The 14765-nt window shown below is 39.7% G+C and overlaps 1 protein-coding gene across 1 annotated transcript in view; it reads left to right on the top strand.

Moving 5' to 3' along the window:
* The window catches only part of grid2ipb (glutamate receptor, ionotropic, delta 2 (Grid2) interacting protein, b), a 50007-nt gene that overhangs the window by 10637 nt on the left and 24605 nt on the right, over positions 1 to 14765 (top strand). The window contains exons 2-3 of the mRNA XM_060939704.1: positions 4560 to 4823; positions 7332 to 7417. Coding sequence (XP_060795687.1) covers positions 4560 to 4823; positions 7332 to 7417 — 350 coding nt within the window. The remainder of the gene's footprint in view (positions 1 to 4559; positions 4824 to 7331; positions 7418 to 14765) is intronic.

The following is a 14765-nucleotide window of genomic DNA, read 5'->3' as shown; positions in this document are numbered from 1 at the left end:
ACTCTCATTTCATCTGTCCATAAAACCTTTGGAAAATCTGTCTTCAGATATTTCTTGGCCCAATCTTCACATTTCAACTTGTGAGTCTTGTTTAGTGGTGGTCGTGTTTCAGCCTTCCTTACCTTGGCCATGTCTCTGAGCACCGAACACCTTGTCCTTCTGGACACTCCAGGTCGGTTGCAGTTCTAGAATATTGTGGCACTGGAGGATAATGGGTTCCTGGTAGCTTCATGTTTAATCCTTCTCAAGTCTTTTGCGGTTAATTTGTGTCTTTTCTTCTCCACACATTTTTTGTGACCCTGTTGACTATTTGCAACAAAACATTTGATTGTTCTGTGCTCACATTTCTATAGCTTAGCTATTTCAAGAGTGCTGCATCCCTCTGATAGGCATTTTATAATTTTTGTCTTTTCAGTGTCTGTTAAATCTCTTTTTTGGCCCATTTTGCCTGAGATAAAGAAGCTGCCTAATAATTATGCACACCTTAATATAGGGTATTAATTACTTTAGGTCACACCCTCCCTCATTACACAAATAAATACCACCTGAGAATGCTTAAATCCAATTAGCATTCAAGTGTATCTAGCTTGCGGTTGGAAAACATGCATAGAAATAATGGTAGGGTCAGAGTACTCACTTGCCTAATAATTGTGCACACAGTGTAGTGAGACCAGCTGTGATGTATGGATTGGAGACCGTACCCTTAACGAAGAGACAGGAGGCAAAGTTGGAGGTGACGGAGTTGAGGATGTTAAGGTTTGAGATGGGAGTGACGAGGTTGAACAGGATAAGGAACGAGCACATCAGAGGGACCGCACATGTGGAGAGCTTGGGAATGAAGCTAAGAGAGATGAGGCTGAGATGGTATGGGCACATCCTGAGAAGAGATGCAGAGCATGTTGGAAGGAGAATGTTGAGGATGGAGTTGCCAGGCAAACGAAAATGAGGAAGGTCAAAGAGGAGATACATGGATGTGGTGAGAGAGGACATGAAAGTAGCAGGTGTGGTAGAGAAGGATGCGGAAGACAGGGAGCAATGGAGACGAAAGATCCGCTGTGGCGACCCCTAATTGGGAGCAGCCAGAAGAAGAAGATATACTTGTGTGTGTGTGTATATATATATATATATATATATATATATATATATATATATATATATATATGACATAAAAGGGTAACATAGATCTTATATTTACCCAAGTAAACTTTCATTTTGCAGTTTATTAATACATTTATTTATTAATTAATACCTTGATATTATATGACACTCATCATCCTTATTATGTGAGATTTTCTTTTCAATTTTTAGCAAAGATAAATCAGTTTCTTGTTTTTTTTCAACACCATCCAGCCTCTACTGCTGAGAGACAAGCAGACAGAGATGAGGGTGGACTCACACCTGGTGGCCTAGATAACAGACTGCCTCACAGGGAGACTCAGGGAGTGCTCCTCTGAGACTGTGGTCTGTAGCACTGGCTCACCACAGAGGACTGTGCTTTCCCCTGTCTTTTTCACTCATTACACTTCTGACTTCAAATCCAATTGTGAGTCATGCCATATGCAGAAGTTCTCAGATAACACGGCAATTGTGGGGTGTATTATGGGTGGATAGTGGGGAGAGTACAGGAGCCTGGTGGAGGACTTTGGGACATGATGTTGGTCAAACCATCTGCAGCTGAACACCTTCAAGACCAAAGAGATGATGGTGGACTTCCGGAGACCCAGACTCCTTCTGCAACGAGTCTCAACTGAGGGGGATTGATGGTCAGGACCTACAAGTACATGGGGTTGCAACTGGAGGATGGAGTAGACAGGTCAGCAAATACTGATATACTTTACAGTAAGGGGCCAATCCGGTGTTATTTCCTGAGGTGGCTGGGGTCCTTCAACAACTGTAGGAAACTCCTGCTGATATTTTACCAGTCATTTGTCATCAGTATTCTCTTCTATGCTGTGGTGGCATCATTAGTATGAAAAGTGAAGCCATGCAGCTGGACAGGCTGGTGAGGAGAGCTGGTTCTGTGGTAGGTACCACCTCAGCTGGATCACCTTACGTCAGTGGCAGAGAGAAGGACCATAAATAAACTGCTGTCCATCATGGATAATGCCTGCCACTCTCTGCACAGCACATTCACTCTGCAGAGGAGTATGTTTAGTGGCACACTGTTGTCACTGTCCTGCTGAACTGACAGACTGAGGAAGTCATTTGTCTGCCTGTGTCATACAACCTTTCATCTCCCATCAGTGATGGTGGGGTGAAATTGACTTTTGGGCATGATGCTGCCTCTCTGTTGCTACCCATGCTTACCTGCATTCTGTCATTAGGCTGTGGGTCTCTCGGTTACTGGCTAGATTAGCCTTTACATACAATTTGGTATTTTGTATTTGTTGTTTATATAATTATCTCTAATTTGTATTTTATATTACTTAGTGATTATTATTCTTGCACTGCTAATTACCTAGCACTGTTCATCACCTTGCTTTGCAATACCTTAGAGAATTGTAATAAAATCATATTTTTCCTTTGCTACCAAAATAATATTAGAATAATACTGTGAAGCACTAATGGACATTAAGTTTATCAGTTAAAGTTTACACTCCAGTATGTAATAACTGATTCCTGAAGAAGTGGCTTTGAACACTCATTTTGCATTTTTTGTATTCCATCACTATCTAAATTGCATGCAAATCCTGTTGTTAATTAATGCCTAGTATATGGAGTATGGAGTGGAGTCCAAATATCTGTGACCAAACTGAAAATCTTGGATTTTTGTCTTTTATTTACGACTAAAATTGTAAATAACATTGAAATATTTAAAACGAAGAAAGTAAATATTTAATATTATTGAGATTTAATATTCAAGATTCTGCACTATTTCTAGGTTCCTATTTAAATGCAGGGGCGTGTTTAGCCTATTTTTGGGGGTGCTCAAGCACCCCCAAAAACGAGCTCAGCACCCCCTAGCTCAGCACCCTCAAAAACACTGCTTTTGGACGTAATTTTCAGAAATAAGTGCCCTTGCGCACTGCGCAATGAATGTGTGCGCGGGCGTGTGTGTGTTCTTGAATTCACCTGTTACGTGATAGTTCTATGAGCAGTAAAATATCTCTCCTCCTTGCATCCCCTCTGATTGGGTTGCCTGTCCGTGCGAGTGCTTGCTACGACATGGTGTTTTTTTAACTGGATTCCACACCGATGAGGAACTCGAAGTAGCACCTGAGTATTACTGGCATAGCGAGATGTGAAGGTACGGACTGGAGTTACAATTGTTAAACACAACACAATAATATGCATAATGCAATATTGATGTTCCCTGGTCTATGAACAGAATGATAAAAACGACATTTATCATCCATATCGAGATACTTTTGTGCAGAGCTGTACAAGTGCTACGGTGCTAGACCACCGTGTGTTAGTCAATTTTATTTAATGTAACATAGCATTTACTAATGTAAACTAATGTAAAATCATAATAATACACACTATTATTACACAATAACACATTAATTAACAATTACCACTGTTCAAAATGAATAGCTCCAACATTATAAATGCAGTAGTAGGTCTTGTTTAGTTAAAAATGTAACGTAAATATTTGTCAGTGGTTGTAAATGTGTAGATATCATAGTTTATTGGGTCAGCTTCTGTTAAAACATTGCATAAGTCTAGTCTTGTCTAGTCTAGTCAAGTCTAGTCTAAATGCGGAATAAACGTGGAAACACTGTCGTTCAAGCCAGGTGCGTCTGTCAGCTCTGGGGGCTAAGCACCCCCAAAGATCAGATGCTAGAATCGCCCCTGTTTAAATGTAAGCAAATGTGTGATATTGATCATGTTAACTGCTTTGTACAAAAGCTCAGATTTTCCTCATGTCTAATCTCTTGTATTGAAGAATATGATCAGACAACACTGAGACTAAGTAGATCCAAAATGGATCATAAGAATTTACACAAACTTGTGGAGTCAAATGCACACTGTCATTAAAGCAAAAAGGGGACAAACCAAATACTAAGAAACTGCAATTTGTGTAAATATTTAAAAAATTCTACTTTTCACTCAAGCTGTTAGTAATATGTGTAATATGTGTAATGAAAACTTTTGTATTACATTTAAAAAGAATGCAAAATAGAAGTATTTTCACTAGTGGTCTTAGACCTTTGGAACGCGAGAGAGAGAGAGAGAGAGAGAGAGAGCTGGGGAGAAAGAGAGTGTTAGAGATACTCCCACACCTTTCAATTTGCTATAGGCTGTCTGCTGTAGTGGGAGAGCTTGTCAGTAGGAAACTAGACTTTTTTTCCCATTTGAGAGGCTCAGTCATCATCTGCAGCACAGAAGGACATTCTGTACTGCTGTAATGGATTTTTAAACAGGAACATTTTCCAGCTACTACTTCTTTTGATCAAAGGGAAGGGAATCTGTTCTCAGCTTTCACTTGAACACGACTGACGTCTTTGGCTGGAGCTCATAGCTATCTGAACTGGTCCGAAAGCTCAACTTAATGGCTCTTTACAGCTGATTTTCACCTTCCCTTTCTTCTGCCTTGCTGTTACTATGTTTGCTAGAATCTTCATCCCCAAGAAGCACCGGCAGCGGTTTGATGAAGCTGTCTCCCAGAGTCTTCTCAACCGTGTGTACCGCAGTAAGAGTGTGAGCGAGCCAGGCCAGAACCGACTGCGCCGCAGCCGCAGCCAGGAGCACCATGAGCGGCCACATGCCTCCAAAAGGGCCAGCTCAGTTCCCAGAGACACTGGAGAGAACCATGAACGTGGCCACAAGAAGAGCACGGCTGGCATCCCCAGCATCCCCTCCACTGGGGCAAATCAGAGGTATATAAATATAAACAGACATCACATACTATAAAATATGTTCCAAGGCTCTTAATTTTATTGTTGAATTACTGTGTACTGTAGTTTATCCATGGATTTTTACCTTAAATATACACGTGTATATCCCTGTAAATGGATAGTGTTACAACAGATTTAATTGATGAGAAAATTCTCTCAGCACTGTATATATCACTGTATATGATGTACTAGACCAGACACTGCATGTGTACAGGTTGTGCTGTGGTTTTGCATTGTTCCTCCAAAAGGGAAGTGTATTTTCCGTGAATATAAAAGTATGATAAAATAAAAGACAAATTTGTATGAGGATGTATTTTCATTTTAAAAAAATCAGTGTTGACACCTCATAGTCTGTGGAATGTTGGAACTGCGTCATGTGTAGGAGGGGGTGTGTGTGTGGGCAGGTGGGTGGGAACAGCATCACTGGCATATGCTTATTTCAGGACTTCACATCCATTGCTTGATGAAGTAGAATGAAGCTTAAAGTGTAATATATTTGATTAATATTGGTAGGAATCTCTGTTTAGACACACACACGCATGTTCAATGTTGTCACACCTCTGTTGTACCATTGCTCTGCAATACAATATTCATCTCATAAAACAGCAAGTGGCTGTTTATAGAATTAAAGAAGCGATTAAAGGTAGACTGCCTTTCAGATTTTTCAAGTGTAGGTCATAAGAATTTTCCCTGACACCCAATTATTTTTGTTTAGTGGACTGAAAGCTACTGAATTTGAATCACAGACTTTCAATTTTATTAGGTTTTTTTTAAATAGAACAATTAATGAATTTAGGGCCATGTGGCCCTAAATTCTCCGCTATTTTTTCCTGCTTCACCATGACCCAATTCAAGATACTACGTCATGCATCACGTGGTGGGCTTTCCCCATTCACACAAGGCATTGTGGGATACAAATTTGAAACAGGAGAGAAAAATGGAGGACGTGAGTGTGCGAATGAAACGTGAAAGGCCGACTACAGTAACGGAAAGTGAGAAGAAAAGACATTATGTTGCGAAGGAAAGGAAACGCAGGACCAAACTAATAAATATCGGCGGTCAGCGAGCACCTCGGTGTGATCAGCTGTTCGTTTAGTGACAGAATGATGTAACCGTCAGTGCACGGCCAAGGTAAACCTGTAGATGGCAGTAATGCAACACTGGATGCCAGCTGCCATAAAACCCAGAAGAAGAAGCAGGTAAACCTGCGCATGCGCACACGGATTTCCTCTGTCTGCTTGACTGCACGAAGCGAGCGATTTCATGCACATTATTTGTTCAGGAATCCCCTAAAATTAAATAACTTCCTAGCCACATAGTGGCCTGTTTTTTTTGTTTGTTTGTTTTTGTTTTTTGAGATTTTGCAGGAATAAACGTATATCACAATTACCAAATTTCAGAGGGAACTAAATTTCACCAATTTTATGAAATTGAAAGGCCTTATAGCTTTCAGCATACATTATCTCATTACGTGATGGCCATGAATTTCTCTTATAATGCCTCTGTGGTACTGCAAAACCTTTTATACTGTGACATTTTTCAAATTGTTGGCTTCCATTTATTGTGATACTTTTTTTTAACAGGTTTACTTTTATATAGATGAAAACCAGACAACACCTTAAACCTTTTTAGCAGTTCATTATATAATTAATTCATCAAGACTATAAACTATTTTTCCAGCCATTAAATGGTGTTATTTTTGACACAGGCACATTGTAACAACAAGGTTGTGCATTTTAATAACTGAATCTATAGATCATATATGATTCACTGCCATTATCAAGATTCCATTTTAATGCTTAATCTGCTTTTCTTTTTTATTATTATTTTATGTTTGTAATTTATGTAATAATGTCCTCTTAAGCAAGCATCACTGATTGCCATCACCTGACTGTTTTCATCAGCACATCTTCATCTAGCTGGATGAGTTTGCCTGGTATAAATGGTATAGTATGGCATTTTACTGCCTATTCATTTCCATCTTTGCTCAACATCTTCAGTATCTTTTTGAGGAGTTGCCACAGCAACCAATATGCATGCTGTTCGATGTTCAAATGTCAAATGTTTTCAGTGAGAAGCAGAAAAATCAGGGCACTCTTCTGTACTGAAACGTCAGATGCTCTTGGTCCTTGTTTTTAGTGCAGTGCTGTCTACTCTTCAATCCAATTTATTGCTTACTGTGTCAGCAGAAGCCAAAAATAGAATCCGGAATTAGATATGTTTGGTTCTGTAGGTGTGAGAATTTAATATCCATTGCTCATTTTCTTTTTAAAGATTTGAGTGTAAATAAATCAGCCTGTTTTTACAAATCTTAGCCATATTAAAATTAATAAGCCCCTGACTTTTTTTGTAATTTTTATTTAGATTAGATGACTTTAGATTTGTATACAAGCTTGCCTAAACACACAAAAATTCAAATCTGATTCAATCTCAGACAGGGACATCATCTCCAACTTATAGTTTTACAATTGATGTTTTTTCCCCCTATAGGACCATCCGTGTATACAGAGGAAAGAAGAGCTTTGGGTTCACGCTCCGAGGCCATGCTCCTGTGTGGATTGACTCTGTCATTCCAGGTAGACGACATACTGCATTGTACCTATTTCTGAGTTAGACAGCTATTATTAAAAAAAAAAAGTCACAAGTCATGAGAATATAAGTAGACTGTGCATTAACCAGAATTGCTCAGTGGTACATATACTCAAGAAGTCAATTAATGTTTTATGATATTGTTGTGATTTAGAGTTTGGGTCTACACTGTGTATGAAAGTCTGGATTAATGTGTGAGGGGCTGGAGAGTGGGAGGTGAATGTGTGAGTGTCTGCATGACGATATTCGCCCACTACAGGCCTGGTTAGAACCTAGTTAGCACTGACTCAGCCGAGCCACGTGGGGCTGCTTATGGAAATATTGTAGGCGTCCAGTATCGTGATGAACAAACTGATTGCAAACTCAGTTTGCAGGCTCAAACCTGAGTGTATGTTTTGTGTGTCTTAAAGGTCCACTGTGTAGAATTTAGGGAGATCTATTAGCAGAAATTGAATATAGTATTCATAAGTATGCTTTCCTTATTGTATAATTACCTGTAACTACAAATTGTGTTTTTGTAAGCTGAGAATGAGCTGTTTACATCGACAGTGGTGCTTGAAAGTTTGTGAACCCTTTAGAATTTTCTATATTTCTGCATAAATATGACCGAAAACATCATCAGATTTTCCCACAAGTCCTAAAAGTAGATAAAGAGAACTCAGTTAAACAAATTAAACAAAAATATTATACTTGGTCATTTATTTATTGAGGAAAATGAACCAATATTACACATCTGTGAGTGGCAAAAGTATGTGAACCTCTAGGATTAGCAGTTAATTTTTAAGGTGAAATTAGAGTCAGGTGTTTTCAATCAATGGGATGACAATCAGGTGTGAGTGGGCACCCTGTTTTATTTAAAGAACAGGGATCTATCAAAGTCTGATCTTCACAACACGTTTGTGGAAGTGTATCATGGCACGGACAAAGGAGATTTCTGAGGACCTCAGAAAAAGCGTTGTTGATGCTCATCAGGCTGAAAAAGGTTACAAAACCATCTCTAAAGAGTTTGGACTCCACCAATCCACAGTCAGACAGATTGTGTACAAATGGAGGAAATTCAAGACCATTGTTACCCTCCCCAGGAGTGGTCGACCAACAAAGATCACTCCAAGAGCAAGGCGTGTAACAGTCGGCGAGGTCACAAAGGACCCCAGGGTAACTTCTAAGCAACTGAAGGCCTCTCTCACATTGAATAATGTTAATGTTCATGAGTCCACCATCAGGAGAACACTGAACAACAATGGTGTGCATGGCAGGGTTGCAAGGAGAAAGCCACTGTTTTCCCAAAAAGAACATTGCTGCTCGTCTGTAGTTTGCTAAAGATCAAGTGGACAAGCCAGAAGGCTATTGGAAAAATGTTTTGTGGACAGATGAGACCAAAATAGAACTTTTTGGTTAAAATGAGAAGCGTTATGTTTAGAGAAAGGAAAACACTGCATTCCAGCATAAGAACCTTATCCCATCTGTGAAACATGGTGGTGGTGGTAGTATCATGGTTTGGGCCTGTTTTGCTACATCTGGGCCAGGACGGCTTGCCATCATGGATGGAACAATGAATTCTGAATTATACCAGCAAATTGTAAAGGAAAATGTCAGGACATCTGTCCATGAACTGAATCTCAAGAGAAGGTGGGTCATGCAGCAAGACAACGACCCTAAGCACACAAGTCGTTCTAGCAAAGAATGGTTAAAGAAGAATAAAGTTAATGTTTTGGAATGTCCAAGTCAAAGTCCTGACCTTAATCCAATCAAAATGTTGTGGAAGGACCTGAAGCGAGCAGTTCATGTGAGGAAACCCACCAACATCCCAGAGTTAAAGTTGTTCTGTACAGAGGAATGGGCTAAAATTTCTCCAAGCCAGTGTGCAGGACTGATCAACAGTTATCAGAAATGTTTAGTTGCAGTTATTGCTGCACAAGGTCGTCACACCAGATACTGAAAGCAAAGGTTCACATACTTTTTGCCACTCGCAGATATGTAATATTGGATCATTTTCCTCAATAAATAAGTGACCAAGTATAATATTTTTGTCTCATTTGTTTAACTGGATTCTCTTTATCTACTTTTAGGACTTGTGTGAAAATCTGATAATGTTTTAGGTCATATTTATGCAGAAATATAGAAAATTCTAAAGGGTTCACAAACTTTCAAGCACCACTGTACATAGGGCACGGGTCCACTTCCACAGAGCCACCATGTTGCACTGCTATAGTAGCCCAGAATGGACAAAACTCTAGAAAGCACCTTCCAAGTTTTGTGCTTTTACAAGTGGCACCGTGAATTTGGAAAGAAGCGCTGGAAGGAAGAAAGATAAGAAGAAGAATGAAGAGGAATCAGTGTTTGCTGGTGTTGGCTAAAAAGTTTGAGAACCCAAATTTTGAAGATTGGAGGATCATATTATTTAGCATGTGAAAAAGCAAGAGAGCATGAATGTAAGTGGTGGAAGTCCACTGCAGACACTTGACGGCCACCAAATGTTCTAATATGTGCTTGGAATGGGAGGTGTAAGGGAGGGTCATTCAGTTGGCTGCAGTAGTGGACCTTTAATCTATCAGCAGGCATGTTACTAGACACAATATATACAGTCACTTCCAAAAGTATGAGAATGGCAAGGCCAAACCTTTTGTTTGTGCTATACAGTGAAAACATATTGGATTTGATATCAAAAGATGAATGAGACGATAGATCAGAATTTCAGTTTTCATTTCCCAATATTTACATCTAGATGTGTTAAACAACTTAAAACATGGCACCTTTCGATTGAACCCACCCATTTTTCAAGTGGTCAGAAATATTGGAACATGTGTTTCTTGTTGCCCAGGTGTGGAATGGGTGTTTCTTGTTGCCCAGGTGTGGAACAGGTGTTTCTTGTGCCCAGATGTGTCCTGTTAGATTGACTGTTTAAACAATTAATAACTGAATGTCTGCTCTTGGTCTGAGCCCTGGGTTTCACCTTTGAAGAGTGCATTTGTTGTTAAAAAGGATAAACCAACATGAAGACCAGAGAGCTGTCTATGATAGAAAAGAAAGTCATTTTGAAGCTGAGAAAAGAGGGAAAATCGATCAGAGCCATTGCACAAACATCGGGCATAGCCAATACAAGAATTTGGAATGTCATTAAAAAGAAATGAACCACTGGTACACTAACAACCAGACACTGAACAGGTCAGCCAAGGAAAGCCACAGCAGTCGATGACAGAAACATTGTCAGTCACAGACATCACCAAAACAAACAACATGACACAAATAACAGTCACTGACATCACCAACAACCTCCATAGGGCAGGAGTGAAGGTATCACAATCCATATTTATACTTTATATTTAAATACTTAAATATAGTGCAGAAATATAGAGACCATACCACAAGATGCAATCCACTCATCAGCAGTAAGAATTGGAAGACCAGATTGGAATTCACAAAGAAATACAGAAATGAGACACAAATGTTCTGCAATCAAGATTAACCTCTACCAAAGTGATAGAAAGGCCAAAGTGTGCAGCAAGAAAGGATCTGCTCATGAGCCAAAACGTACAAGCTCATCAGTCAAACATGGTGGAGGTAGCATCATAACTTGGGCTTGCATGGCTGTGTCTGAAATGGGCTCACTAATCTTTATTGATGTAACCCATGATGTTAGCAGCAGAATGAATTCAGAAATCTACAGAAACATTGTCTGCCAATTGACAGAGAAATGTATCCAGTCTAATTGGGAGGATCTTCATCATGCATCAAACAGTGACCCAAAACACACTGCCAACACAACAAAAGACTTCAATCAAGGAAGAAAGTGGAACGTTTTAGACTGTCCAAGTCAATCACCAGACCATCATATATATATATATATATATATATATATATATATATATATATATATATATATATATATATACACACACACAACCCCGATTCCAAAAAAGTTGGGACAAAGTACAAATTGTAAATAAAAATGGAATGCAATAATTTACAAATCTCAAAAACTGATATTGTATTCACAATAGAACATAGACAACATATCAAATGTCGAAAGTGAGACATTTTGAAATTTCATGCCAAATATTGGCTCATTTGAAATTACATGACAGCAACACATCTCAAAAAAGTTGGGACAGGGGCAATAAGAGGCTGGAAAAGTTAAAGGTACAAAAAAGGAACAGCTGGAGGACCAAATTGCAACTCATTAGGTCAATTGGCAATAGGTCATTAACATGACTGGGTATAAAAAGAGCATCTTGGAGTGGCAGTGGCTCTCAGAAGTAAAGATGGGAAGAGGATCACCAATCCCCCTAATTCTGCGCCGACAAATAGTGGAGCAATATCAGAAAGGAGTTCGACAGTGTACAATTGCAAAGAGTTTGAACATATCATCATCTACAGTGCATAATATCATCAAAAGATTCAGAGAATCTGGAAGAATCTCTGTGCGTAAGAGTCAAGGCCGGAAAACCATATTGGGTGCCCGTGATCTTCGGGCCCTTAGACAGCACTGCATCACATACAGGCATGCTTCTGTATTGGAAATCACAAAATGGGCTCAGGAATATTTCCAGAGAACATTATCTGTGAACACAATTCACCGTGCCATCCGCCGTTGCCAGCTAAAACTCTATAGTTCAAAGAAGAAGCCGTATCTAAACATGATCCAGAAGCGCAGACGTCTTCTCTGGGCCAAGGCTCATTTAAAATGGACTGTGGCAAAGTGGAAAACTGTTCTGTGGTCAGACAAATCAAAATTTGAAGTTCTTTATGGAAATCAGGGACGCCGTGTCATTCGGACTAAAGAGGAGAAGGACGACCCGAGTTGTTATCAGCGCTCAGTTCAGAAGCCTGCTTTTCTGATGGTATGGGGTTGCATTAGTGCGTGTGGCATGGGCAGCTTACACATCTGGAAAGACACCATCAATGCTGAAAGGTATATCCAGGTTCTAGAGCAACATATGCTCCCATCCAGACGGCGTCTCTTTCAGGGAAGACCTTGCATTTTCCAACATGACAATGCCAAACCACATACTGCATCAATTACAGCATCATGGCTGCATAGAAGAAGGGTCCGGGTACTGAACTGGCCAGCCTGCAGTCCAGATCTTTCACCCATAGAAAGCATTTGGCGCATCATAAAACGGAAGATATGACAAAAAAGACCTAAGACAGTTGAGCAACTAGAATCCTACATTAGACAAGAATGGGTTAACATTCCTATCCCTAAACTTGAGCAACTTGTCTCCTCAGTCCCCGGACATTTACAGACTGTTGTAAAGAGAAAAGGGGATGTCTCACAGTGGTAAACATGGCCTTGTCCCAACTTTTTTGAGATGTGTTGTTGTCATGAAATTTAAAATCACCTAATTTTTCTCTTTAAATGATACATTTTCTCAGTTTAAACATTTAATATGTCATCTATGTTCTATTCTGAATAAAATATGGAATTTTGAAACTTCCACATCATTGCATTCCGTTTTTATTTACAATTTGTACTTTGTCCCAACTTTTTTGGAATCGGGGTTGTGTACTAGTGCATCTCAAAAAATTAGAATATTGTGAAAAAGTTCAATATTTTCCATCAGTTATTTAAGAAAGTGAAAGTTATATATTATAGACTCATTACACATAAACTAAAATGTTTCAAGCATTTTTATATTTTAATTTTAATCAGTATGGCATACAGTACAAAAACAAACAAAAAAACCCATCTCAAAATATTAGAATATTTCATTTCGAGTTTGAGTAAAACAGTTTGAACACAGTGTATCTCTCAGTCTAGTTCAGTGCACACAACCACAATCATGGGGAAGACTGCTGACTTGACTGTTGTCCAGAAGACGATCACTGATGCCCTCCACAAGGAGGGTAAGCCACAAAAGGTCATTGCTGAAAAGGGTGGCTGGAAAAGGTGCACAAGCAACAGGGATGGCCGCAGTCTTGAGAGGATTGTCAAGAAAAGTTGATTCAAGAACTTGGGAGAGCTTCACAAGGAGTGGACTGAGGCTGGTGTCAGTGTATCAAGACCCATCACGAACAGACATCTTCAAGAAAGAGGATACAACTTTCGCATTCCTAATATCAAGCTACTCCTGAGCCAGAGACAATGTCAGAAGTATCTTGTCTGGGCTAAGGAGAGAAAGAAATGGACTGTTGCTCAGTGGTCCAAAGTCCTCTTTTCAGATGAAAGTACATTTTGCATTTAATTTGGAAATCACGGTTCTAGAGTCTGGAGGAAGAGTGGAGAGGCACAGAATCCAAGGTGTTTGAAGCCCAGTGTGAAGTTTCCACAGTCTGTGATGATTTGGGTGCCATGTCATCTGCTGGTGTTGGTCCACTGTATTTTATCAAGTCCAAAGTCAACACAGCCATTTACCAGGAGATTTTAGAGCACTTCGTGCTTCCATCTGCTGACGAGCTTTTTGGAGATGCTGATTTCCTTTTCCAGCAGGACTTAGCACCTACCCACAGTGCCAAAACTACTACCAAATGGTTTGCTGACCATGATATTACTGTGTTTGATTGGCCAGCCAACTTGCCTGACCTGAACCCCAGAGACAATCTATGGGGTATTGTCAAGAGGAAGATGAGAAACACCCGACCCAAAAATACAGATACGCTGAAGGCCACTATCAAAGCAACCTGGGCTTCAATAACACCTCAGCAGTGCCACAGACTGATCACCTCAATGCCACACCGCATTGATACAGTAATTCATGGTAAAGGAGCCCCAACCAAGTGTTGAGTGTATAAATGAATATACTTTTCAGAATTTGGACATTTCTGTATTGTAAATCCTTTTTTTGATTGATCTTAGGGAATATTCTAATAATTTGAGATACTGGATTTCTGATTTTCATGAGCTATAAGCCATAATTATCAAAATTAAAACAAAAAAGGCTTTAAATATTTCACTTTACATGTAATGAATATAGAATATATGAAAGTTTACCTTTTTGAATTAAATTATGAAAAAAAGGAACTTTTTCATGGTATTCTAATTTTTTGAGATGCACTAGTGTGTGTGTGTGTGTATATATATATATATATATATGCGCAGAATACGATTGTTCATCGCACCTGGCTCAACTTTACAGGCCCTCCTCCTGTCCCACGTTTGAGCCAGTAGCTTGGTCATCGCTCCCTCTCTCTCTCACTACCCCCTCCCCCTCCAGAGGCACCAGGACCTGAGCTGAGAGGCTTCAGTGGGTTGTCAAATGGGCACCCCCCTTCACCGGCGTTTCGCCGATTTTAGTCCCATGACGCCTCCAGGGGGCTCGGTCGTAGAACCAGCGTCCTGGAGCTACCCCCACCTCTGCCACTCAGCTCAGTAGCCCCTTACTGACCTATACCCTA

This window comes from Neoarius graeffei, chromosome 14 (genome assembly GCF_027579695.1).
Source record: "Neoarius graeffei isolate fNeoGra1 chromosome 14, fNeoGra1.pri, whole genome shotgun sequence".
NCBI classification, from domain to species: Eukaryota; Metazoa; Chordata; class Actinopteri; order Siluriformes; family Ariidae; genus Neoarius; species Neoarius graeffei.
Note: the sequence above shows the minus strand (reverse complement) of the source record. Positions and strands in the feature narration are given on the sequence as shown.